Source organism: Antennarius striatus, chromosome 13, assembly GCF_040054535.1.
Source record: "Antennarius striatus isolate MH-2024 chromosome 13, ASM4005453v1, whole genome shotgun sequence".
In the NCBI taxonomy this organism is placed as follows: Eukaryota; Metazoa; Chordata; class Actinopteri; order Lophiiformes; family Antennariidae; genus Antennarius; species Antennarius striatus.
Window position 1 is genome coordinate 1634243 of NC_090788.1, and position 22927 is coordinate 1657169.

Consider the following 22927-nt stretch of genomic DNA (forward strand, 5'->3'; position numbering starts at 1 on the left):
TCAGAGTTGATCTTTGAATGTTGGCTAAAACATTTTTATCACTTTCAAAAAAAAAAAAAGAAATCCAGATAAAATTCCAAACAAATATGATGAAATGCTCAAACATGAACTCGTCAATCTGTGAGGCTGTGAAACCTGTCTCTGAGCTTTGGAACTAATAGTCTGTTCTGGATTCGATTCTATAGGGACAAATAAAACAGACACACCGTCCGTGTTTGGAGTTCTCCAGCATCAGATTAAACTTTAAACCTGAAGGGAGGAGTCAGAATAGGTGGTCGTACGTTCAGGACACCCGCGGTTCCACTTGTCTGTGCAGCCGGCTGTCAACCTGATGGGGAAACGACACAGCATGACGTCAAGTACAGGTAAAATTATTATTTCGTTTATTTTTTGTACAAGCTGCATTGTCATATTTTTATATTTAGAGAAATATTCAAATTTTTCACCTGTATTCTCACCTATATTCACCTATATTCCTTATTTTCTACGGTGTTCTTTTTTGAATCTTCTGGTTTTGCAATCATTGTCTATAAATCTAAGAAATTATTTGATATTGAAATTTCTACAACTTCAATTTCTACAATTCAGATCATTTTTTTATCATTAATGACAAGAAAAATAGGTGTTTTCTTATCTGATTACCATCTATAACTCAAACATCTGCTCATTTTAAAACAAGAGAGACAATCAAACATTCACCAGAACCCACTGAGCCGCATCAGCTTCTATTTGTGCACAGAGGGGTTTTATTGTGGGGTATTAAGGTTTATGGAGTGAGACAGCAAACAAGAACCCATTAGTTGCACCGGAGTAACGGTGGAATGAGCGGTTCAGGACACGGGGCTGCTGGGAGTGATGGAAGAGATTGGAGGGGAGAGTTTGTTTTTATTTCAGTCTGGGTCAGAGAAACAAGGACTCAGAGTCTCTGACACGATGACCCAAGCAGATAAGAGGTGAAGGTTTAGTGGATAAATGGGCTTTGCTGTGGCCTAGATGGGTGAAGATGAGTGATGATGAAGATGCAGCAGACTGCCCTACGTATATATTTATTTAGTACATACACAAGTTTTCTTTGTGATGCTTCAATGTTGCATGAATCTACATCTAAAACTGCTGAGAGATGAATTCTCTATTAGACGGAACACACAAACAAATCTCTGCAGAACACAAACTAGATAGCAGCTAAAAAAAATCAAATCGACTGAATAACTTGTTCATAAAGTTCCCATCGAGGTATTTATGCAGAAGCAGCGTTCTGTGTTATCTCTGTGAGCTGTCACAGAGTGATGCTCCAACACCTCCAATCGCCCCCGGGCCCCCGGTGTTCGTACTTTACGTGAAGCTTCACCACAAATTTCAGAAAGATAATAAGAAGGGCCTGATCCTGCAAACTTTATCCCTCTATCTGCATCTGCAACATGTGGGGTGGATTTCATTTCTTCAGCTGGTTTATGGAGGACAAAGAGTAAAAGATAAACACATTAAGCCAACGCCTGTTTTATGGGCCCTTTGCTGATCGGTGTGAGTCAGCTGATCGACCACCGAGGGCTCAGACGGCAGCTTCACAGTGGAGGCGGGTGACGGACGTTCACAGAACTGTAAGATTAAACCTGTGTTCTGATGACAGTTTGTGTTTCTGTGCTGAAACCTACGAGCTGATTGATCCTGATCGATACCTGTTATGATAGATGAGTTAACGGTGAATGGAAATGGGTTTTTAAATTGATATAAATTCTGGGTTTTTTTTGTAGGTTTGGTGAACGTCCTCCAGTCGACAGAGTGAGTCCAAACTTTACAAAGTTACAGGAGCAAAAACTAACAGCACTTATAAGGTTCTTATTCTTTAACTTGGCTGAACTTGACCGAACTTTAGGAAACAGCTGTCATCGACTCGGCTTCTCGTGCTGACTTTGGAACCAGTAAATCTTTAAGACTCTGGGTCGACGATAAAGTCTATAAGTGCAGTCTATATAAATCTATAAAGTCTATAAATACTGCTAATGTATTCATGATTACAGGTGAGGTTAGAGAATGAATCTGCACAAAAAAATCCTGTAATAATTTTGAACAAAATTAATAAAATTGTTCATCGTTCTTGGGATATTTTGAATTTTTATCGCATAGTCATTTTTTCTCTTTCTCCAAGTGAATTTTAAGAGTTGATACCAGGCTAAAAAAATAATTTTAAACATCCATAGACTTAAGTCCATATATTAATAATCTCTCCTGTTGCAGGAAATTTCAATTCAATCCCAGAGAAGGAATCGACAACCCAGTGATGGTCGTCACGGACGCAGGTATCACGCATACAGATGTGTACAGTATTTTCCTCACTATAAGGCGCACTGGATTATAAGGCGCACCTTTAATGAATTATTTATCTTGTAATTTATTTCATACATAAGACGAACTGTAGGTTAATGAGAAGATGACAGGCTTTTAGGTGCGGAAAATACTGTAATTGTGTTCTGCGTTTGGAGGCGGAGGAAGAGGAGTCTCTGCTCACAGGAGGAGCGCTTCTGTCTCCCAGATTCCAAACCCGGCCCCCGGCTGTGCGTCCTGAAACGGGAGGAGGGGGAGTCCTACGGCTTCCACATCCGGGCGGAGCAGGGGCGTCGGGGTCACATCATCAGAAACGTGGTGTCAGGGGGGATAGCGGCGAGTAGCGGTCTTCAGAACGGAGACAGGCTGTTAGAAGTCAACAACTGCTTTGTGGACGACGTTCCTCATCCGGAGGTGAGAGGACGTTTCCTCTGAGAGACTCCGACAGGATCTAAGAAGTTGAAACGCTCTTTTTTTTTTGTTTTCACGCCTCAGGTGAGCCGAAAAATCAAGCTAAGCGGACACCAGTTGTGCTTGCTGGTGTTGGACGGAAAGGAGTACGAGGAGGCTCTATCCAAAGGTCGTGACCTCCGAGGTCTGGTCAGAATAGGAAAGGGCGAGGGCTGCAAGCCGCCCAGACTCTGCCACATCTCCAGAGATCCCGTCTCGGGTCTGGGCATCAGCTTCACACCTCTGGAAGGTAAGATTCCTCCTGCGATCAGGAGGTCAAAGTCGACTTCCTGTGGGGAGTCGTGGAGTTGATCTTGCTGTTTCCGCTCCGCAGGAGAGAAAGGACGTTTCTCCGTCGGCCCGGTGAAAGGAGGCGCAGCTGAGAAGGCCGGTGTGTGTAAAGGAGACCGCCTGGTGTGGATGAACGGAGCCGTGGTGTCCGACCTCACACACTCCGCCCTCAGCAGGATGGTATGATGTCTGTCCTGTTCCAGTGTGTGAACGCACATGAGATCGAAGCGGTTTTGAAATCACATCGTCCGTGATTCCCGCAGGTGAAAAAATGCGGCGATCACATCACCGTCCTGGTGATCGACGAGGAGAGCGAGAAGCGCTACCTGAAGGAGAGGATGCCCATCCTGCCCACCATCGCCGTCCCACACAACCTGCCCCACAGGGCCAGAAAGATCCACCTCGTCCGAGGACCCACGGGATACGGCTTCCTCCTCCGGCTGGAGAAGATGTCGTCAGGGCGCACATGTAGGAAGTGAAGATCCCCAAACATTAAGCATCCCAGATTTTAACCACGTGACTGAAACGTGTGTGTTTTTAAATGTAGTCCACGTCCTGCGTGCGATGGATGAAGGCAGTCCGGCGGAGGAGGCGGGCATGAGGGATGGGGAGCTGCTGCTGGAGGTCAACGGCGAGGAGGTGGAGGCGCTGCAGCATCAGGAGGTCGTGGACAGAGTGAAGACAAGCGGGAAGGAGGTTTCCCTCACCACCATCGCTCAACAAGGGCTGGAGTTTTACACCAAGGTGGTATTTGGTGCTCTCCTGGAACAGGAAATCCATTTCTGGTTAGGATTCAGATCAACTGAACCTTTTCTTTCCCTCATCCAGTTGGGTCTGTCGCCTCTGCTCTTCTGTGAGGAGGATGCTGATGAGAAGATAAAGGATGGCAGCGCACATCCAGGTGACTCCAGTAAATCCAGGCGATGCTCGCTCCAAAAAGGTCCTCTAGGATTTGGATTTAATTTTGGTTGCGTCCCACACCGACCCGGAACCTTCATTAGCCAGGTGAGGATGAAACGCTGACGTAAATATCACTTAAAAAAACAGGAACAGAGAACACCAAAGGAGCATCTCAGGAGTGGCTTTTGTTTTTTCTGCTTTCTTACCCAGGTGGCGCCCGGGGGGTCCGGGCAGAAAGCCGGGTTAGTTGTAGGAGATGTGGTGATGGAAGTCAATGGGAAGAATGTGGAAGATAAAAGTCTGGAAGATGTGATGATGCTTGTGAAGGAAGGAGGCTGTAGTCTGTCCTTACTGGTCACGGACAAGACGGGCGACGGCGACATGAAGGAGGCCAATAATACCCCTGGCAGTGAGGTAAGACATCATGTTTTCAACATAACCTGACTATAAGTTTATGAATTACAGTAGTTGTTAAAAATGTTTACCATCTTTTCTTGTCTGTCATGCAACAGGAGGAAGACGACTATGAGTTGTCGTGTTTGTGAGGGACACAGGCCAGTTTGAAGAAGGATGTTGTTATTCTGGGCTAGATTGATTTAATCTAATTCAGAAAAGGATTTCAGAAAGGAATCCGAAAGATTGAATCAGATCAATGAAAGTCTATAATAACAATATCAGCTGCACAAACCACCAAGAAACTTTTTAACGTGCTAAATGCAAAAGTATTTTAACATTCAGTATTTTGGGTGAATACATGGAAATGTGGACCCACGTGAAACAACATTAGCTGCCTGTTTTAATCAGATTGATAAAAGAATGATGACTTTAACAATATAATAAGGAATGTAAAGTAGTTGTAGTAAATGGGAAAAAGGAAAAATCACTCACTGGAGAGATTATATCTCTCGGTTGCTATGGGAATGCCTTAAGATCCCCAGAGGAGTTGGTGGAAGTTGCTGGGAAGAGGAGTGTCTGGACTTCCCTGCTGCCCCCCCTGACCTGGATCTGGAAGAGCGTCTGAAAATGAATGAATGAAGAAATGAAGAAATATGTGTTTGTTTAATGTATGATGTAAAAAACACAACAAACAAATGTCTGTTCTTGCGGAGAGAGTGTATCTTCATTAAAAATTGTTGATCCCAGAAAATGCAGTGGTGACTTACTAAAGATTCTTTGCTGTTATTATTGTTATTATTGTGTGTTTTGTGATATTCAACAATCATTTCTCATGTTGAACTCATTGTCTGTGTCTAACCCCATAATGACCTTCTGAATATACTAGAATATCTATGATGTTCACTTTACATTAAATTAAAATGCTCACCTTAGAGCCTTGGAAGCCTTGTAATCTTCCAGCATATAGTAGTAGACTATATGGAATAACATCAGTTCCTCTGTGATAACATTCTCACACAAATTGATTATTCTATTCTATTCTATTCTATTCTATTCTATTCTATTCTATTCTATTCTTTTTTTCTTTTTTTTTAAACCTGTAAGGACATTTCTGCGCACTCTAGAGGCCAGGTGGTAAAATCGCAGCTATGCGTTAACTGCTCGTCAGTCTTAAGATGTGAATTTAATTGAAGTTTTAAAGGACAAGTGAGTCTAAATACCTTGCGAAGACAATTGATGAAATGTAATGGAAATACAAATATTGTAGGCCACGTAATTACGTTTATTCACGATCAGCGGGCCGCTTTTCTGAACAGGCATTTATGTAGTCAATGATCTTTTCTGAACAGGCACCTGTCTGGTCAGCTGCGAGATGTTTTTCTGGTCCTGGAGGTGACATTCAGAGGAAGCTGGTAACATCAACCCGAGACGTCAACATGGCACAGGCGGTGCAACGAATGGTCGCTAAAATACCCCCCCTAGTCGGAGGTAATTTAGTAGGTTGTGTTATTAGTCATAATATATACCCCACTGTGGGGTATTGAGTGGTCGGGGTGAAACAACCGGGTAATTTTGATTGACGGAGATGACGGCGCTAGGCCGTTAGCAGCGAGCTAACATTTAATAAAATGAATGTAACGCTAGCTAAAGCTAGTCGTTGCATCAAAAACAACACAGATATAAGATATAAAGTCTTTCCTGCTGTTTCCAAACTATTTATGGAGCTAATTCATGTGTATTGTTTTGTTTTTGTTCACTGGAATAATCCACTTTGCTAAGCTGCTAATGCTATCATTTCTGCAGGCAGCGGAACTATTAGCTACCTTTAACCTAACCTGGTCAAGACTAATTGTTTCAATATTTCTGCTCTTTCAGCCGCTGTCAGCTTCTCCAAACCTCGGCTAGCAACCTTCTGGTACTACGCCCGGGTTGAACTTGTCCCTCCGAGTCCCGGAGAAATCCCCAAGGCCATCGAGGGGGCCAAAAACCTTGTCAAGGCTTTCCAGGCAGGACAACTCGGTCAAACCACAGTGAGGGTGAGTTACCTCTGACCAGACCTGATGTCTGTGTCTTTTTGTTTAAAACAGCTTCCACTGATCTACAATGACTGTCTAAAGGAAATCAAGAATTAATGGCAGTGACATGTCATTTAAAATCTAAATTTAGATAAACACAAAATGTCCCAATTGCAATAGGTTTCCAGTCAAACGTATTATTTCAGAATAGGTGGCTTCACTCAGATGTATGAATCCCAAGCGCATTTGCTGATCCAAAGCTTTCTGGGGTAGTTTCTCTTCACACTCGCCTAAAATTATGTAAGAGCGGATGTGTCGGATAAATCCAAAGGCCACAGCCAGATGACGTTTTTTATGATGAAAGCTGGGAAGCTGTTCTGTTTGTTTCAGACGAGAGAAATGCATTTATAACCAGTCGTGCAGCAGATTTCTCCTCTGTTATTTAAGATTTAATATCACCATTAATAGTTGGCCAAATGGCTCTATCTTCAGCTCATCACTGGAGAAGAAAAGTCCCACCTGAGGGAAGCTGAGGTGAAATCTGTTCTCTGCCTTGTCAGACATTTTTAAAATGTTCATGTGCATTCATTTAGTTCTGTTTGCTAAAGGGACAGGTAGCATAGCTTTATCTTCCCAAACTTTGTGACATTGGGAGATCTCTACACTAAAAGAATTGATCAAATGCTTGGTAACCACAGTGTGAATTTAAGGATGTTCGTCATGTGATAACAGCTACAGCCAACTTTGCAGTAAGTCCTTGCAATTTGGGACAACATGACTAGAGATGACCGTCAGTCAGTAGAAACAATGGAAGCCCTGACCAAGTGTGTTTTTCTTGATGATCAGCTGTTATATGTTGCTTTATAACAAGGGATGATTTCATGTTATCAGTGTACCTGGAGGACAATAAGTGATTCTCAGTCGTCACTCTTTCACAGATGATAGATGGATTAATGGATGGATGGATACTGTGTAACTGCTGCTGGACTACTGGAAAAATAGAGCTGCTTGTTGTTTTTCAGACTATTTCTTTAAATGCTGATAGCTAACTACAATAGTGTGCACTTCACCTCTGATATTTGGTTATTGGTGTCAGTGTATTTTACAACTAGCTGCCAACAACTTGATGAACAGCGTCTGTTGCCATAGCATCTGCTCTGTAACCAATGGCGTCATTTGACAAGTTGACCATTTTTAAGGTTTGCTGCATTTTTGTCCCCAGTAGTTTCTATCAATACAACAGCAGATGAAAATAGTAGCTCTGCTGTGATGAAAGGGTTTCAGGGTTTGGTTACCAGCGGCAACCCTGCATTTAAAACATAGGTGGCTGTATCTGATGCTGTGGAGCTGTTTTTAATACAGAAAGTTTCCTCCTTAAAACTTTCTCTGACGACTTACAGGTCCTGTGCTGAGTTGTTGTAGGAGGTATTCTAGCTTCATGCTACATTTGCTAATTTCTGTGCAAAATAAAATAACAGTTCCTTGAATGGATTTCAGATAACGTAAATCCCATTAAAACCTCTTGATATTATCAGTATTTTCCTGGCTCTGTTTTGGCACCAGATATTTTGTAAACTAGCATTAAAAATCTTTAATGGCCCTTTAAGTTTCCTAAAGGAGTTGGAACCCCTGTATTTGAAACACAGGTGAACAGGTGGACTGTCCCATGCTGGCTTTAACCTGCTGCTAAACATTTGTGTCTTCAAGGTGTTGTCTAAACACTGTTGTGTTCTGTTTTATTAGTACAATCCAAAAGGATGTTGACAAAAGGAAAACATCAAGCAACGTTATGTTGACTTGGAGATTATCTGAGTCGCTTCCTCCTGAAGCAAATCTAATTTGTTTTTTTTCTGTCCTCACAGGAAGCTTTTAGGAACGGCCTGGTGGCCACTGAAGTGCTGATGTGGTTTTACATCGGGGAGTGTATCGGCAAAGGAGGCATCATCGGCTACAATGTGTGAATGTTGGACTGTCATGCTTTTCTTGTCCTTTTGAGCGTTATATGCTTGACTTCCTCTGAGTATCTGGGAACCAATAAACAGATGTCTATTGTTAAATCGTCTCGTTTTCCCATCGTCTCGTTTTTTTATTTTAAAAAAATGCAGTTCATAAACATTAAATTTATTCCCTTCTGGCTTGAATTAATGCATCTTTGAAAATGCATCCAGTACCTAATTATTTTACAATAAGCTTCATTGTCATGGTAACAGAGGTCAAAAAGTTTATCATTTCAGTTCCTACATTTAACCAGCAGGGGGTGCAGTCACGTCCAAAAATCAGAAGTTAGATGCTTCTTAAGTACAGTACAAATGTAAAGTTAAAGTTGTGAAATACCCAAACAGTAAAATATATAGTCATTATTTGCTCAAAAATCCATAATAAACATCTATAATTTCTAAAATACACTTTTAATATAAAAATACAATTGGGTCCTTATGTTTTATGCAGAAATAGACAAATTCCAAAACAATTGGTTCATTTAGCTCTTTATTTAGAACTAGTGAATAATTTTGTTACAAAACAAGTCATCCTGATGTCAATTATATTCTGTCCATTATATAAGTACACAACATTAAATAAGTGTTAGTTCAAGTGAAAAAAAAAAGTAAAAACTCAGCAAACTGATAGGACGACTATCAGATAATATCAAAACATGGCAAAATGAAATGTTCTGCATGTGTTGAAATTAATACCTGTTAAAGCACCAACGTGAACATGAATGTGTTTCATGCAAATCAAGAGTGCAAAGTATTTAAAAACGAATATAATAATCTCACGAGCGAATGGACCTATAGGGTTACCTCAGGTTACATCCATTCTGACTTATAACTTCATCGCTCAAGAGACGCCACACCCTTTGTGAGTAGATAGTTGAAACATGTGATGGTACAACTATCAGCAGGAATGTATGAAAGCCTAGCATGTTAACATTCACATTAGCTGCATCCTGACATGTTCTAATATCATCTGGCAGTTTAGCGTCAGATGCTACAAAAAGATAACACTTCTCCTTATACTGTACTTGTGTGATTATGTAGAAAATTAGGAATTTCTTTCATCCTGTTAAAAAAAAAAAAAAAGTGATCTGTCAGTATGATACAAAAAAACATACATGTTACATGTGGAGTTAAGTATGCACACATTTGGGAAAAATATTAGAAAAGCAAAAAACCCCATTAATGTGGTTTGGTTTAGTTGTAGAAACGTATTCTCCGGCAGTACATGGTGCTAAACGTGGAAGATCTTCTCAGCTTCTCATTGGTCGACTCAGACACCTGAGCTCACTTGAGATTGCAGATCTTGACTGAAGTTCCGACTCCAAATCCCGGATAAACCGGCTCGACGAACGACGTCTCGAACCTGTGCAGGAGGCTCATGCTGCCGCCGATGGCGTAGAACGCCAGCACGCCGGCGTTGTGGTCCAGGTAGACGCCTATCCTGGGGGAGTGGGGGGCGTTGATGGTGGTGTCCACTCGGTTGTGCCAGGCGGAGTAACCGGTATCCGAGCAGAGGAGGCTCCAGGATTTGTCATTGTATCCCAGCAGGCACAGCGAGCCTTTACCCTTGCGGCTGATGCTCCTGTAGGCCACGCCCATGGAGAACTCGCCGCTCCACTCGATCTCCCAGTAGAAGCGGCCCCCGGACAGCGCCTCCCGACACAGCACCTGGGCGAAGCTGTCGAACCTCTCCGAGTTGTCTCCATACGGCTGCAGGTCTCTGGTCCGGATGACTTTCCGGCTGTTTTCCGAGATGTAGAGCTCCTTGTAGGCGGTGCTGGGGTCCAGCTTCAGCTGGCAGAAATCTAAACGGACGCCATCGTTTATTCTCTCGGCCAAAAGAGCGGGAGAGGAGTCGTCTTTCGCGTTCTTGCGTCGGATACTTACATTTGACGAAATCCGCTCTGCTCCTGGGCTCTGCGGGACTGTTATCGACGGTCACTTCTCTTCCTGTACACCAGGAAACACAACTAGGTCAGTTTGGAACGCGCCCCACTATTCGTCGGCAACCTCGTGCCCTCACCTCTGCTCCTCCTGTCCAGCGTCCGGCTTTCCGTGGTGTACACCGGGACCTCGTTCACTAGAAATCAGAACACACCCCGCAGACAGGAAGTCACGTTTCTGCTTCAGTTTCTCTCCCGTCGACGTAAAGGTTTAGCGTTTCAGACCTGACTTGGAGATCTTCAGGAGCTCCTCTCTCCCGAACTCCTCCAGCTGCTCCTTGATCTCAGCCACGGCTTTCCTGACGTTGGCGAAGGAGAAGTCGGGGTTCACGGTCACTCTGGGGATGAAGCCGTCGTCGGTGGGGGTGCAGAGGTAGTTGAAGTTCTGGCGGGTTTAAAAAAACAAAACAAAAGGGTGATTATTAAACACGACCCAACTTTGAACGACCCCAACTTTGAACGACCCCAACTTTGTGCGGCCGTTGCGTCTCACCTGCAGGAAGTGGATGTGGTCCTCGGTGCTGTGCAGCTGCTTGAGGCCCGACTCTTTCTTCTTCAGCTCGTCGATCTCTTGTTCCAGCCGCTCGATCAAAACCTCCGCCTGGTTGAAAGCCGCCTTCTCGTTGATGCCAATCAGCTTGGTGACCTCTGACCTCATCCTCTCGATGGAGCGGATCATGTCCTCGAACATCTTCTGGCTCTCCACCATGGCCCTCTGGGCCGAGTTCTGGACGGAAACAGAACCTCGTAAGTTTAAATGATGGAGGGTTGGAGTGTTGTTGGTGTTCTCCCCCCACCTTCAGGGAATCCACGGCGGTCTTCAGCTCCTCCAGCTCCTTCACCCTCTCCTGGCATTTCTGTCTGATCTCAGCTTGAGAGACTCCCAAGAGTTTCTGCAGGGAGAAAGACAAATAACTCAGCTATCAATTTCACTCTGAAGCGTCCACTCCCATGCCGGCCGGCTGCTCCGGCCTCCGCTGGTTTATTACGCGTAAGGTGCAGCGGAATTGTTTTTAAAAATTTATTTTATTTTAATTAATTAAAATTTTTATTCATTAAATAAATTTGACAGTCAGTCATCTTCAGATTACCGCCGCTGTATCCGCTGCAGCGGGTCACGGGGAGCCGGAGCCTATCTCGGCGGCATAGGGCGTGAGGCGGGGGACACTCTGGGCACGACGCCAGTGCACCGCGGTAAAATGAAATGAAATTTATTTTAAATTTTTAAATTAATTTTAAAATTTAAATTAAATTAAATTAAATTAAATTAAATTAAATTAAATTAAATTAAATTGTTATATTAAATTAAATTTGTTTTTGAAAATAATTAATTAATTTTTTGTTTTAAAAATGTTTTCTTGTTGTTTCAGCAAAAAACATTCTTCCTCATGAAGGAATATTTGGGGAGAATAAACCCACTCACTCCATGAATTCTCTTAACATGAGCTTTTATCTCAGTGGGGGGAAAGAGGATGGTGGTGGTGGTGATTGGGGGGGGGGGTGGAAATCCGTAACGGTATTCCGGTCATGTCAGGAATGTGAATCCACCGCTGCCTGATTCGAAAAAAAAAAAAATTTTTTAAAGAGATGTTTCAAGGTGACATGTGGAACAGAGGGCTTCCAAATTCTGCTTCTACTCAAGCCCACCAACCCATTCTTCAAGATAAGCTCGAGGAATGTGGGGAATCTGGGGAGGAGAGAGGAGAAAAAGACGGGGAGGAGGGGTGGGTGTGAATATGGGGAGGGGGGGGGAGGGAGAAGGAGAGATTCAGGTTGAAAATGTTGGGATGAGAGAACCCAGGACTACTTTTTGTTTTTTTTTTAAAAAGAAAAATAATTCTTTCATAGAGTTTGAAACATCCTTCCTGCCGTTGAAAACCCCCCCACCGACCCGTCGGCACCTGCTGACAGTCTTATCCACTCTGCGAGGGGATTTACAAGCGACGTGACTCATTTTTGGCCCGTGGTTTCCTGCGCCGTCATTGGCCGACGGCCTCGACTCCCTGGCATTCCAGTATCACCAGTCCCACTCCCACAGGTGGGAACCGACACGGAGGAAGTTTTCTGTGTGTTTATCCCACAGATGGAACACCGCATTCTCAGAAAAAGGCTGTTTTCAGTGGGAGGCGGGGTGTGTGTGTGTGTGTGTGTGTGTGTGTGTGTGTGTGTGTGTGTGTGACCCCCTCCCCCGGCCTTGGGAGCAGCTAATCAGAGAGCTGGATTTGTTTTGGCGGCTGCCAGTTTTTAAGCTGACAGCATCGACGAAACGGGTCCAAAGTGCAACCAAACGGTTGTAGCGAGAAACAGCCGTGAGAAAGTTTTCTTTTGTGTGTTCAGATACGCAAAAGCTTCATCAGCCTGAGGGAAGAGGTCCATCCAGAGCCTGGTTCCCACATTCCTTTAGAGGAAAAACCCATCGGGGAGCATTCCTTACCTGTTTCTCGCTCCTCTCCGCCTCGGCCGACACGATGTCGTGCCCCCGGTGCTCGCTGACCGTGCACAGAGCGCAGATACACATCTGGTCCGTCCGACAGAACAGCTCCAGGGACTTCTGGTGCTGGGGGCAGATCTTCCTGTCCAGGTTTCCCAACTCGTCCACCAGCTTGTGGCGTTTGAACGTGGCCGATTCGTAGTGAGGCTTCAGGTGTTTCTCGCAGTAAGACGCCAGACAGTTGAGGCACGACTTCACCGCCTTCAGCTTCTTCCCGGAGCAGAAGTCGCAGGGGACGTCGCTGGGGCCGGCGTAGACGTTCGCCAAGGAGGAGGAGGTGGTGATGGCGTTCAGGTTCAGGCCGCTCTTCTTGATCTTCTCCGCCACCATGCTCAAGGTGGCGTTGGGTCGCAGCACGGGCCTCTGGGTGAAAGTGATCTTACACTGAGGGCAAATGTAAATCCCGGTGTAGTCGGCCTCGTTCCAGTAGCCGCTGATGCAGTTCATGCAGAAGCTGTGGCCACAGGGGATGGCCACCGGGTCCCTCAGCAGGTTCTGACACAGGGAGCAGCTGAAGTAGTCGGGTGAAGTGTGATCGGCCATCGTGACGAGAAAAGAAAACACAATCAGGAACCTGCAGGAACGCTGGGGAGAATTGTGTTCCAACGCGCCTGGGAGCCCGCCCTCCACCGTGTGGCACAGCCTGCCTCAGACAGGACTTACTTGTATTTCAGAGTTCCAGAGGTTATTGATTGAAAGCACTAAGACCCTCCCCCCTTTCTTTTTCTTTTTTTTTTTTTTTGCTAGCGAGTGTATGGAGCCCTGCCCAGTTCAGATAAGCAGGTTGAGCAAGAAGGGAGATGGGAAAAAAAAAAAAAAAAGACAGAGAGAGGGCGGGTGGACGGTCGAGGAAGGAGAGAGAATGAAAACAGAGCGAGAGAAAAAAAAAAAGAATGAATGACGACTGAAGAATGAAGAGAAAAGCTTCCACCATCCTCAGCGTTTCCTTTATTCTCACATTTCTCATGTGGCTCATCTGCGACTGGATTTTTGTGCACACACACACATACACACACACACACACACCTCGTCAGCTGCATTTCCACCTATTGTTGTCACACAGAATCGACCCATTGTCTTAAACCGGTTATGGGCCGACAAACATAAATGCAGCCTTAAAGTACTGGAGGAATTTAAGGGACCACCCAATAAACAAACACACAGCAGCTCCAGCAGAGGTTCACATCTAAATCCCTGTTATGTAGTGCTCCTTCTTATCACCTACAGCCTGCTAAAAGTTGAACTTCTTATCTGAGGCTGGTCCCAGTGCAGCTCCAGTTCAGGGTTGTGGTTTTCGTCCCAGTCGGACCAGTTGGGTCACATTTAGGAAGTTGGTGAAGTTTGTGTGAGACGGCAAACGGAAGCACACGCCCAGACGCATGCAGGCACACGTGCACGCACCAAAATAGTGGCGCCAGCTTCAGGTGTGTTGTTGCAGGATGCTTCACATAGTTGTGTGCACGCTTTATCTTTATCACTAGTTGTGTTGCATCACTTCTCCTCCCCCCACCCTCTCTGGAGTGGTGTTATTCCGCTCTGACTCACATTTACATTTCAATTAGGCCCCGTCGACCAGAAACTGAAGCCTCCGTTCACGGTGTTGCATACGTGATGCGTGTGCGCGGCGCCGCAGGCTAACAGTAAAGGATGTACCTGGACTGACTCCGCCCCCGGCTCGTATCTTGCGTTACTTCATGGACTTGGCAGTTTCACCTCGTCGTGTTTGGTCAGGTTTCTGATAAGCCAGTTTTTCCTTCCTTCCTCTGGGGTAAAGGGAGCGCTCTACACCAACAGATCCGCCGCTTGTTCACGAAACACTTTGAAACGATTCTGGATTTATGTCAAAGTCATGACAAATAACGCATGCAAGAGCAGAAAAGTTGTTTTTTCTTTTAGGTCAGGTTAAAGGTCAAGTTACAACAGGCTTCAATAGGATATCACGAGAAAAGAGTTGAAAAAAAAGTTGCATAAAGCATGAACTCGTGTGTTTTTGCAAGGGGGGGGGGGGCAAACTGTTTGAATCACAAGCAGCGAGGACCCACTTCACTGAACGGGCGCCATCAAAAACAGGAAGACAGTTAAAAAAGTGTGGGGCGGAAAACGGGGGTCACATGTTGATGCCGTCGGAGAGGACCGACTCCACACTGCAAGCCAGCATCACTGTTGCCACGACAACCTCCCCCTGGTGGGAGTGTAAAAACAAGCGTATATCTATAGATCAGAGAAAGAGAAAGAGAACGTCTTCATCACTTAGCACCAAAAATAGCGTTTATGTGAGTGCTTGTTTTTTTTGTTGTCATGATAACAAAATGCAGGTGTGACGCAGGATATAAACAATATGGTTACTGAATGTCGTATTAAAATGTTCACTTCGCCTACAATTAGATCAGACCTGAGTCTGACAAACAAAAGGGAAGTTCAGGGAAAATCAAGTTTGTGCTTTGTGATGTGTTTTTGTGTGTGTGTGTGTGTGTGTGAAAAAAGCGTGTCAGAAAAGTGTGTTTGACGGATGTCGATTGGATTTTAACACCTTTACATCTGCCGGCTGTGAGTCTCAGGTGAAAGATATTTCCAGGACAGATTCCAGGTGTTCGGGGGTGTAAACGTAGCAGTGAGTGTCTTCATCGCTTCTTCTACTTTTAGTTTATGAAGACAAAGTCCATCCTCTCCCTCGTCTATTAAAAACTGAATGAAGGTAACAGTAAGATAGTCTTAATGAACCTGAGAGGAACTTTAGACTCAATTTCAGTTCCTGTTGGAGCAATATTAAAAAATTTCAATTTCAAAGCAGAAAAAAAACAAATCTGAATTTCAAAATTGAAATAGAAAAAAAAAGCAGAATCTGTTCATATGATTGCATTTTATCTCATTTCCTCTCATATCCATGAAATTAATGTCAGATGAAATACATCTATTTTAATTTACAGGTACTTGCAAATGTGGTAAAACCATAAATAAGCATTTCAGCACGTACATTATGATATAAATCGCCTCAATTTGGAGATTTGAGGCCTGTTAAGCTTGTTTATCTGGTAGACTCAGCATCTTGATATTTTCAAGTCAATGCACCTGAATGAAATATGCGGATGTGTTTTTGTTAACATTCTTTTTTTTTTGCTCACATGAGACTCAGATCCCTGACAGCGGAACATTTTCTGAAATAAGATGCTTCATTCAGTCTTGCACGTCAGCTGTAGTTACCGTTGTTGATGGACAACAGACCCAATACCGCCTGGCACTCAGCTGTGGCCGTGCTGGCTGGAACACAATGGAATCTTTTGAGCAAGCTTTCTCGGCCCTCCTGTTATCTGGACTATCAAGTGTAGTTGCATTCCTATCTTCATTTCAGCAACCTCGAAACTCCATCTTGGCCAGGAGGTGTGTTCGCTGTCAGATGAAATGTACAGATGAAGGCAGCGGAGGAAATATTCTTGCAGTTTCTTTGGTTTCAAGGACAACATTTTGCACTGCGTGCAAATAAAAACAATGATTCACAACCCCCCCACTGGAAAGTTCTGTAAAAACATGCGAGAAATCAGCAGCGGTGCAAATAATGCAAAGAAAAGTTGATGATTAACTGGTGGCAGGTTAAGGTGGAGGTCACTGGAAGATCATTGGCTGCAGAGGACCAAATGTGAGCTTCAATGTCATCCAATGGCGACAAATGGCGTCATGCACCAGGTCAGTTTGTACTGAATGGATATCATCACATGCACAAACAAAGCGATCCATCTCCAGGCAATCTTGACGATAGAGCGTGACTTCCTTACTTAGATTGCTTCATGGACGCATCAGGACGTGCTTTTTGACTTTTATCTGTCTATTTTTGTTATGCAAATACAACTAATACGACTCTAAACCGCCCTTTTCCCACTCCCATTGCACCAATTGCACAAACTTCCCTGTGGCCTATGTACATTATTACGATATATTGTCTTGTTTTATGACACTTATGTGAAATAAAAAAAAACAGCCAAGGCCAAACCTTATGACCACACATTTAACGCCTACTGATTAGATTCTGCAAATGATGGAGGCATGTACTTTGTTCTGTTCTTGCCCCACCCTTGTTTTACTGGTTTCGGCTCAACCAGTTTAGCCTCCCTCTCTGTTTACCCTATATAGCTGCTGCTCGTAGCACCTGTGGGATCACTTTGCCACTGTGCTGACAGAAGTCACTTACTGCCTTCACAGCATCTCCGCAGCACTAAAAGGAACAACTCTGGGTTGTCTCCATGTCGTCCGACCAGGACAACTGTTACCTCTGCAAGGAATACCTCAGGGATCCCGTGACCATCCCATGCGGCCATGGATTCTGCTCCATTTGCCTGAAAACTTACTGGGACCATGCTGACCACACCGGCTCGTACCTCTGCCCCCAATGCAGGGTCACCTATAACAAGAGGCCCAGCCCAAGACGATTAACAAGCTCGCGCCACTCCACCCTCCAACGCAGCAACGAGTCCTTTCCACCTCCGCCTCCGTCGCCCGACTACAACTACGCAGGACCCCAAGATGTAGGTTGCGACATTTGCGTCGGCAAGAAGAACAAAGCCGTCAAGTCCTGTCTGATGTGTCTGGCCTCGTATTGCGAGAAGCACGTCAAGCCCCACTATGAGTCCACAACTTTTAAGAGGCACAAGCTGGTGGACGAGATCGGCCACCTGGACAGGCAGATCTGTCCCCAGCATCAGAAGGGTCTGGAGCTGTTCTGTCGCACCGATCAGATGTGTATCTGCGTGTTGTGTACGGTGAAAGAGCACAAAGGTCACGACATGGTGTCCGCCGAGCAGGAAAGGGGCGACGAGCAGGTAAGCGACGCTTTTATTGTGTTGATTTCCTGCTTAAAAAATTGCAAACACGCAAGTCCATGAAGTTCTCGTAAGTTGTCAATCAATGGTGACACATGTAGCTATGAATGGCCAATGCAATAGTGACAAAGCAGTATGTCACGCATGAAGGAGTGGCTTATTGTAGCCTGAACAAGCCTATTTAACAATGCCTGAAGCACTCTTTAGGCCACGCCCGAACGAAAACATGTTTGCTACTACAACAGTTCCCAACGCAGCGCACCTTTAATATTTACGAACATCTCAAACTGACAACTTAGAGAGGTTTGACGCGCCGTCGCCGTCGTTGACGATGTCTGTTGTGTTCCCTTTAGCAACGGTTGGGCGCCACCCAAGCAGAGATCCAGGAGAAGATTCACGACCGTCTCAAACAGATGGAGGAGCTTAAGCAAGCAGTGGATGCGCTCAAGGTTTGCGTCATTGTGATTCATCACAAAGATAAAAACCAGCCTAACCACTCCGAACTCAATGGAGGCATAAATCAAACACACATTCCTTCAAGGGGAAGCGTTGACAGTCTCTTTCGATGGTGCTGGTAAAACTAGTGTGACACCCCTTTGATGGATGTCACTCTATCGATATTTTCTTTTGTAGAACTCGGCCCAGAGAGCATTTCAGGAATGCGAGAAGACATTCGCCGACATGATCCGCTCCATCGAGAGGATGCAGCAAGAGATGGCCAAGCTCATCTCCACCAACAAGAAAGCGGCACTCAACAACGCCGAAGGTCACATGGAGCGCCTGAACCACGAGATCTCCGACCTGAAGAGGAGAGACAGCGAGATCTCGCAGCTGTCCCGCACCGAGGACCACATACACTTCATCCAGGTAAGTGAGAAACGGATGAAACAGAGAAGAGGAATTGATTGGGAACCCCTCAAGAGCCCACTGTGTGATGGATGGTGTCCTTTCCCTTCAGTGCTACCACACGCTAACAGCCCAGACCGAGGCGGAGGATCTACCCACCGTCAGCGTCAATCCTTACTTCAGCTTCGGCCCGGTCACCAAGGCCATCTCTGAGATGAAGCAGCACCTGAATGAGTTCAGCAATGACGAATTGGTGAAGGTCGCCAAAACAGGTGGGGGAACTCGATAGTCTTCAACCTCCAGTGAACAAGTTGTGACGTTTACCCTGTTCTGACTCCTTTATGTTGTTTGCAGTGAACAAAATGCCCTTCTGCCAGCTGGATGAATCCAAAAAGAAGAGACAGTCAATGAAAAGTGAGTCAGAAACAGGAGATGCATGTTGTTGGACTGATGCAGACGAAGCCCTGGGGTAATAAGATTGCTACAGCAATCCAGGAATACTGCAGAACCTGTTTAGATATTATATACCCCGCAGACCCAGATTGAAAGTGGAGCTCACTCAGAGTAGGAAACGTTTCGTGGATTTACGGTTTCCCTTGTCGTCAGCGGGGCTTTGTGCGATCCCGTTTCATATCTGGGCTCTGGTTGGAGGGTAAACCAAGGGCATTTAGTTTCAAGGGGGTTACATGTTGACTCGGGTTTGGAGGTCAGTGAGTTTACATTAGCATACCCCTTTTTAAAGATGCACAATCTCTGATCCTTCAGATTAGCTTCATCCAGGATTTCTAGATATATTTGCATTAGCATTAGCATATAAAATAGCGGCATTTTGGTTGGCACACAAGGATAGTAAGGCTATCTCCCTCAGATCGGATGTCTATCTATTCTTAGGGTTAACACATGCTCTGTGCAGGTGGTAATGATTAATCATCTCTTATTAATAGTGTGTTTTAAGAATAAAAGAATTCCAGATCAGGAAAACAATCAAAGCATCATTTTTACTCTTTTCTGACGTACTTTTGCAGGTGAAGAAGCTCCCATGTACAAGTCTGTTCCGGTCCAGGAACCTCAGTACCGGGACGAATTCTTGAGATGTGAGTCTCAGCTTTTACTATCGTGTTTTTCTGGTTTTCCGCACTGATGCATATCGCTGCTCTCCTCGCTCGACTTGAAGCGCATGAAGCATAATGAGATGCTGATGGCGTTCTCCGTCAGACCCTGTGGCTGACCACATCTGATTCCAGTACAAACTGTTTCCTCCACAGTGTGGACAGAGACTGGGATTGACTCATCACGTGCACATTGGCTGGCACTGATAATCTCTGGGATGGGATGTTAAAAACTCTGGAATTAAAGTAAACACTCAGAGGCAAGATTTTACATCATAAATTGAACGCAAAGGGTGACATTTAATGCACGTTTTTCTCTCATACAGTCAATATGTACACTATAAATACAGTCATGAGATTTAATCACTATCTTTATAGCAAATAATTGATGAAACAGTAGTTTTGCATTGATTTAATTGAAGTTATTTCATTTCTACACAATGACTGTACTTGCTAGTAAACCACTGCATGACCTCTGACCCCAAAGTATGAACTTGTACAATAAAATTGGACATTTTGAGTTTGATTTGAATACACGAATCAACAATTTGGCAGCGTGATTGGAGTCTTTCTCTGAAAAACAATCAGCATTATCTTTGACGGGCTTCATAAATCGTGGGATTTGCATTAAAGTTGCTCTTTTGTTCGATGAACTTCTGTTTGTGGTTAAAACTCACAAACAGTGTCAATACCTCTGGCATTCCAGACCATTCTAGACCGGCCAGATCTAGCCGGGGCCCCCGGGTGTCTCACCTGCTGTGACCTGCCGAGGTGGAGACACATAGCAGGCAGGTGACGTCTAACCCCCTGGGGGGTGTTGTGTGTCCAGTCAAAGGGTCTGCTGCTTTTACGTTGGTCAAAAATGGTGGTGCACTGGTGATGGGTACAGTCTCCAAATCGCTCTTCCTCCTTCTCCTTCCTCTTCCTTTCAATTTCCCCCAATCGGTTCCAGTAAACCAAGTCTTCTAATCAATCCCACCTTTCATTGATCTTCCTAGATGCCTGCCAGCTGACTCTGGACCCGAGGACGGCCTATAGACTGCTCCACTTGTCTCGGGGAAACAGGAAGGCCACCCTCAAGAGAGACCCCCAGTCCTACTCCGACAACTCGGCCAGGTTCGACTCCCTCCCGCAGGTCCTGTGTATGGAAGCCCTCTCTGGAGGGGCTTACTACTGGGAGGTGGACTGGAGTGGGGAGGGCGCCGCCATCGGAATCACCTACGCGGGCATCAAGAGGACGGGGTACGGAGACAGCTGCCGCATCGGCTACAACCGAAAGTCTTGGAGCCTCTTCTGCTCCGATTCCAGCTTCTCAGCCCGGCACTACAAAGACCAGCTGGACATCAACGCCCCCTACACCTCTCGTATCGGGGTGTTCCTGGACTGTAACGGGGGGACGCTGTCCTTCTACGCCGTAGGAGAAACCATGTCCCTCATCCACCGCTTCAAGGCCTCCTTCACCGAAGCCGTCTACCCAGGCTTCTGGGTCTACTACGAGTCGGCCATCGCACTCGTCCAGCTGTGATGAAGTCTGACGCGCTGAGAGATACATGTACAAAAATGATTCCGGTTCGGTGAGGATTTACAGAACAAAACATTCTATATCTGATGATGTCATAATCAAAAAAGATTGGATTGAATTCTATATTTTTATTTAGACTGCAATGTTTGTACGTATGAGGGAGACTAATATGTTTAATGACTGTGAATATTTTTAAAATCAGTATGAAACGTACGTTTACAAAATGAACAATTAAATGATCAGTTTGACAAAAAGAGTAATTCACTTGATTGAAAAATGTCACTTCATTGATTAACACAGATTGATCAATAAATGTTTTGCAAGGACGTGCTGTGGTTTTATTTTATTTCATTTGGTGGTTTGTTCATTTATTATAAAGTCATCATGAGATGCATGAACGTCCCGTTAGAAATCAATATTAAAAATATAAAAATAAAAAATACATACACGTACTTATTCTTTAGAATAAGCATAAGTGGTTGTCATGGAAACAAAAAAAAAGTTAGTTATAAAAGGCACAACTTCAGCATCTGGTTGAGGTGTGTAAAATATGAAAAATAATATAAAATACAGATAAAAATGAGTTTTAAGACTGTGTTTTGGACAAAGAAGCTTACAGAAGGACAGACGATGCAAACAAAAACCCAAGGCATGATACTGATGGATTGTATTAAACTGAAACTGTTTTAGGTGAGCAGCGGTGTCGGTTTGCTGTTGGGGAGGTCTGACAGGAATTAAATGGGAGGAGGCGAGGCGTGACTGAGAGCCTCCTGAGGTCACAGATGGCTGAACCTCATCCAGCACAAGTTTCAATTGTTAGTAGTAAACAGGGCAAAGTTATGGTCCAGTCTGACTGGGATGAGCTGTAACACCCAGTTAATCATTACACGTCTGCTTCAGGCAGTGTTAGTCATGCAACACATCCGTTTTTCTCTTCATAACAGGAGTTGTAAAAAATGTCTAACTTCTTCTTTATAGCAGGAGTTAGTAAATTGCAATTATATTTTTTTTACTAAGTTAGACTTTTTTCTTTTCAGAAAATCACATCACTTGACATTAATTCCACCAATAATGTCTTTAATGTCAAATAACTCAGTTGTACAGGACAGAGGACAAAACGAAGATTAAACACAAGGAACATCTATCAATAACAAGCACAAAGGGTTTTTCTTCTGTAACTCTCAGTACTTCTTTGTTGTGATACACGAGTGAAGTGAGATTAGATTGTGGAATTCTAAAAATGAAACCTTAAGGGAAAACGCTGAAGACACAGCAAAGAGGATATGAAGAAATAATCCCAAATGCTCAAGGTTACGGTGGGCAGTGGAGCAGTGATATTGCATATTTTGATTGATGTTTTTGCCAGAATCACATTTTTTCCACAGTCCTTCTGAAGAAAGTAGCAAAACTGCAAATACACGATAAGACAAAGAGAGAGTGCATGGTCGGTAAAGATTTAGACAGGTCATCTATTCAGAGGTGTGGGATTAGAAAAAGATATAAAAACAACTTTACTGACATTATGTTATTATTTTTCTTCTGGCTGTTACAGATGATCTGCAAAAAAAATGTATACCCCTTAGAAATTTGTGGGCCCTGCAACCTCTAGTGGAGAAACGTGTGTGCCACAGAGGCTTTTAGATCTAACAGGCACACTCATTTCTGATGGTTTAAAATTTAATCTAATTTGATATAATTTAATTTAAATTTTAAAATCCGGACAAATTCTTTATTTTTTTTTACAAGTTTGCATTCACAACAATAAGCTAATAAATGAACCAAACCTGGTTTTGTTACCCACCGTGAATAACAATGAAAGTTTAAAATTTAAACG

At 44.2% G+C, this 22927-nt stretch overlaps 4 protein-coding genes across 7 annotated transcripts; 3 read left to right on the forward strand and 1 right to left on the reverse strand.

The window, feature by feature from the left end:
- Window positions 1-203: 203 nt before the first annotated feature.
- On the forward strand, window positions 204-5110 carry nherf4b (NHERF family PDZ scaffold protein 4b). 2 transcript variants are annotated; one of them, XM_068330309.1, is made up of 11 exons: window positions 204-365; window positions 1752-1779; window positions 2236-2297; window positions 2531-2736; window positions 2818-3022; window positions 3107-3243; window positions 3327-3531; window positions 3611-3807; window positions 3892-4068; window positions 4174-4377; window positions 4476-5110. In XM_068330309.1, exons 1-11 carry the CDS (start codon window positions 332-334, stop codon window positions 4506-4508), a joined length of 1488 nt encoding a protein of 495 aa, XP_068186410.1. In that variant the 5' UTR covers window positions 204-331; the 3' UTR covers window positions 4509-5110. The 2 variants fall into 2 exon arrangements, with proteins under 2 accessions (XP_068186410.1, XP_068186411.1); XM_068330310.1 differs by lacking the exon at window positions 204-365 and adding an exon at window positions 610-1598.
- A 603-nt stretch (window positions 5111-5713) lies between these two features.
- Window positions 5714-8435, forward strand: atp5l (ATP synthase, H+ transporting, mitochondrial F0 complex, subunit g). The gene is made up of 3 exons (XM_068330311.1): window positions 5714-5847; window positions 6235-6395; window positions 8237-8435. The coding sequence occupies exons 1-3, from the start codon at window positions 5796-5798 to the stop codon at window positions 8333-8335; spliced, it is 312 nt and encodes a 103-aa protein (XP_068186412.1). The 5' UTR covers window positions 5714-5795; the 3' UTR covers window positions 8336-8435.
- A 413-nt stretch (window positions 8436-8848) lies between these two features.
- ftr82 (finTRIM family, member 82) lies at window positions 8849-13788 on the reverse strand. Its single transcript, XM_068330308.1, has 7 exons — window positions 12749-13788; window positions 11112-11207; window positions 10808-11041; window positions 10540-10699; window positions 10395-10451; window positions 10259-10321; window positions 8849-10176 (listed from the first exon to the last, which is right to left on the reverse strand). Exons 1-7 carry the CDS (start codon window positions 13346-13348, stop codon window positions 9656-9658), a joined length of 1731 nt encoding a protein of 576 aa, XP_068186409.1. The 5' UTR covers window positions 13349-13788; the 3' UTR covers window positions 8849-9655.
- Window positions 13789-16927: 3139 nt separating this feature from the next.
- Window positions 16928-21419, forward strand: ftr83 (finTRIM family, member 83). 3 transcript variants are annotated; one of them, XM_068331954.1, is made up of 8 exons: window positions 16928-17616; window positions 17970-18065; window positions 18250-18483; window positions 18575-18734; window positions 18817-18876; window positions 19488-19556; window positions 20278-20359; window positions 20570-20707. In XM_068331954.1, exons 1-7 carry the CDS (start codon window positions 17041-17043, stop codon window positions 20331-20333), a joined length of 1251 nt encoding a protein of 416 aa, XP_068188055.1. In that variant the 5' UTR covers window positions 16928-17040; the 3' UTR covers window positions 20334-20359; window positions 20570-20707. The 3 variants fall into 3 exon arrangements, with proteins under 3 accessions (XP_068188055.1, XP_068188054.1, XP_068188053.1); XM_068331953.1 differs by lacking the exons at window positions 20278-20359; window positions 20570-20707 and adding an exon at window positions 19728-20270; XM_068331952.1 differs by lacking the exon at window positions 20278-20359 and having other exon boundaries at window positions 16938-17616; window positions 20570-21419.
- The last annotated feature ends 1508 nt before the right edge of the window (window positions 21420-22927 follow it).

Excerpts from the sequence above, each read along its gene's own strand:
- nherf4b (XM_068330309.1), top strand. The coding sequence starts at position 332 with ATGGGGAAACGACACAGCATGACGTCAAGTACAG. Across the intron at positions 366-1,751 it reads CAGCATGACGTCAAGTACAG|GTTTGGTGAACGTCCTCCAG; the intron begins GTAAAATTATTA and ends TTTTTTTTGTAG. Across the intron at positions 2,298-2,530 it reads GATGGTCGTCACGGACGCAG|ATTCCAAACCCGGCCCCCGG; the intron begins GTATCACGCATA and ends TCTGTCTCCCAG.
- ftr82 (XM_068330308.1), bottom strand. The coding sequence starts at position 13,348 with ATGGCCGATCACACTTCACCCGACTACTTCAGCTGCTCCCTGTGTCAG. Across the intron at positions 11,208-12,748 it reads CGGAGAGGAGCGAGAAACAG|AAACTCTTGGGAGTCTCTCA; the intron begins GTAAGGAATGCT and ends TTCTCCCTGCAG. Across the intron at positions 10,700-10,807 it reads ACCACATCCACTTCCTGCAG|AACTTCAACTACCTCTGCAC; the intron begins GTGAGACGCAAC and ends TAAACCCGCCAG.
- ftr83 (XM_068331952.1), top strand. The coding sequence starts at position 17,041 with ATGTCGTCCGACCAGGACAACTGTTACCTCTGCAAGGAATACCTCAGG. Across the intron at positions 18,735-18,816 it reads GGTGAAGGTCGCCAAAACAG|TGAACAAAATGCCCTTCTGC; the intron begins GTGGGGGAACTC and ends TGTTGTTTGCAG. Across the intron at positions 18,877-19,487 it reads GAAGAGACAGTCAATGAAAA|GTGAAGAAGCTCCCATGTAC; the intron begins GTGAGTCAGAAA and ends GTACTTTTGCAG.
- atp5l (XM_068330311.1), top strand. The coding sequence starts at position 5,796 with ATGGCACAGGCGGTGCAACGAATGGTCGCTAAAATACCCCCCCTAGTC. Across the intron at positions 5,848-6,234 it reads AATACCCCCCCTAGTCGGAG|CCGCTGTCAGCTTCTCCAAA; the intron begins GTAATTTAGTAG and ends CTGCTCTTTCAG. Across the intron at positions 6,396-8,236 it reads TCGGTCAAACCACAGTGAGG|GAAGCTTTTAGGAACGGCCT; the intron begins GTGAGTTACCTC and ends CTGTCCTCACAG.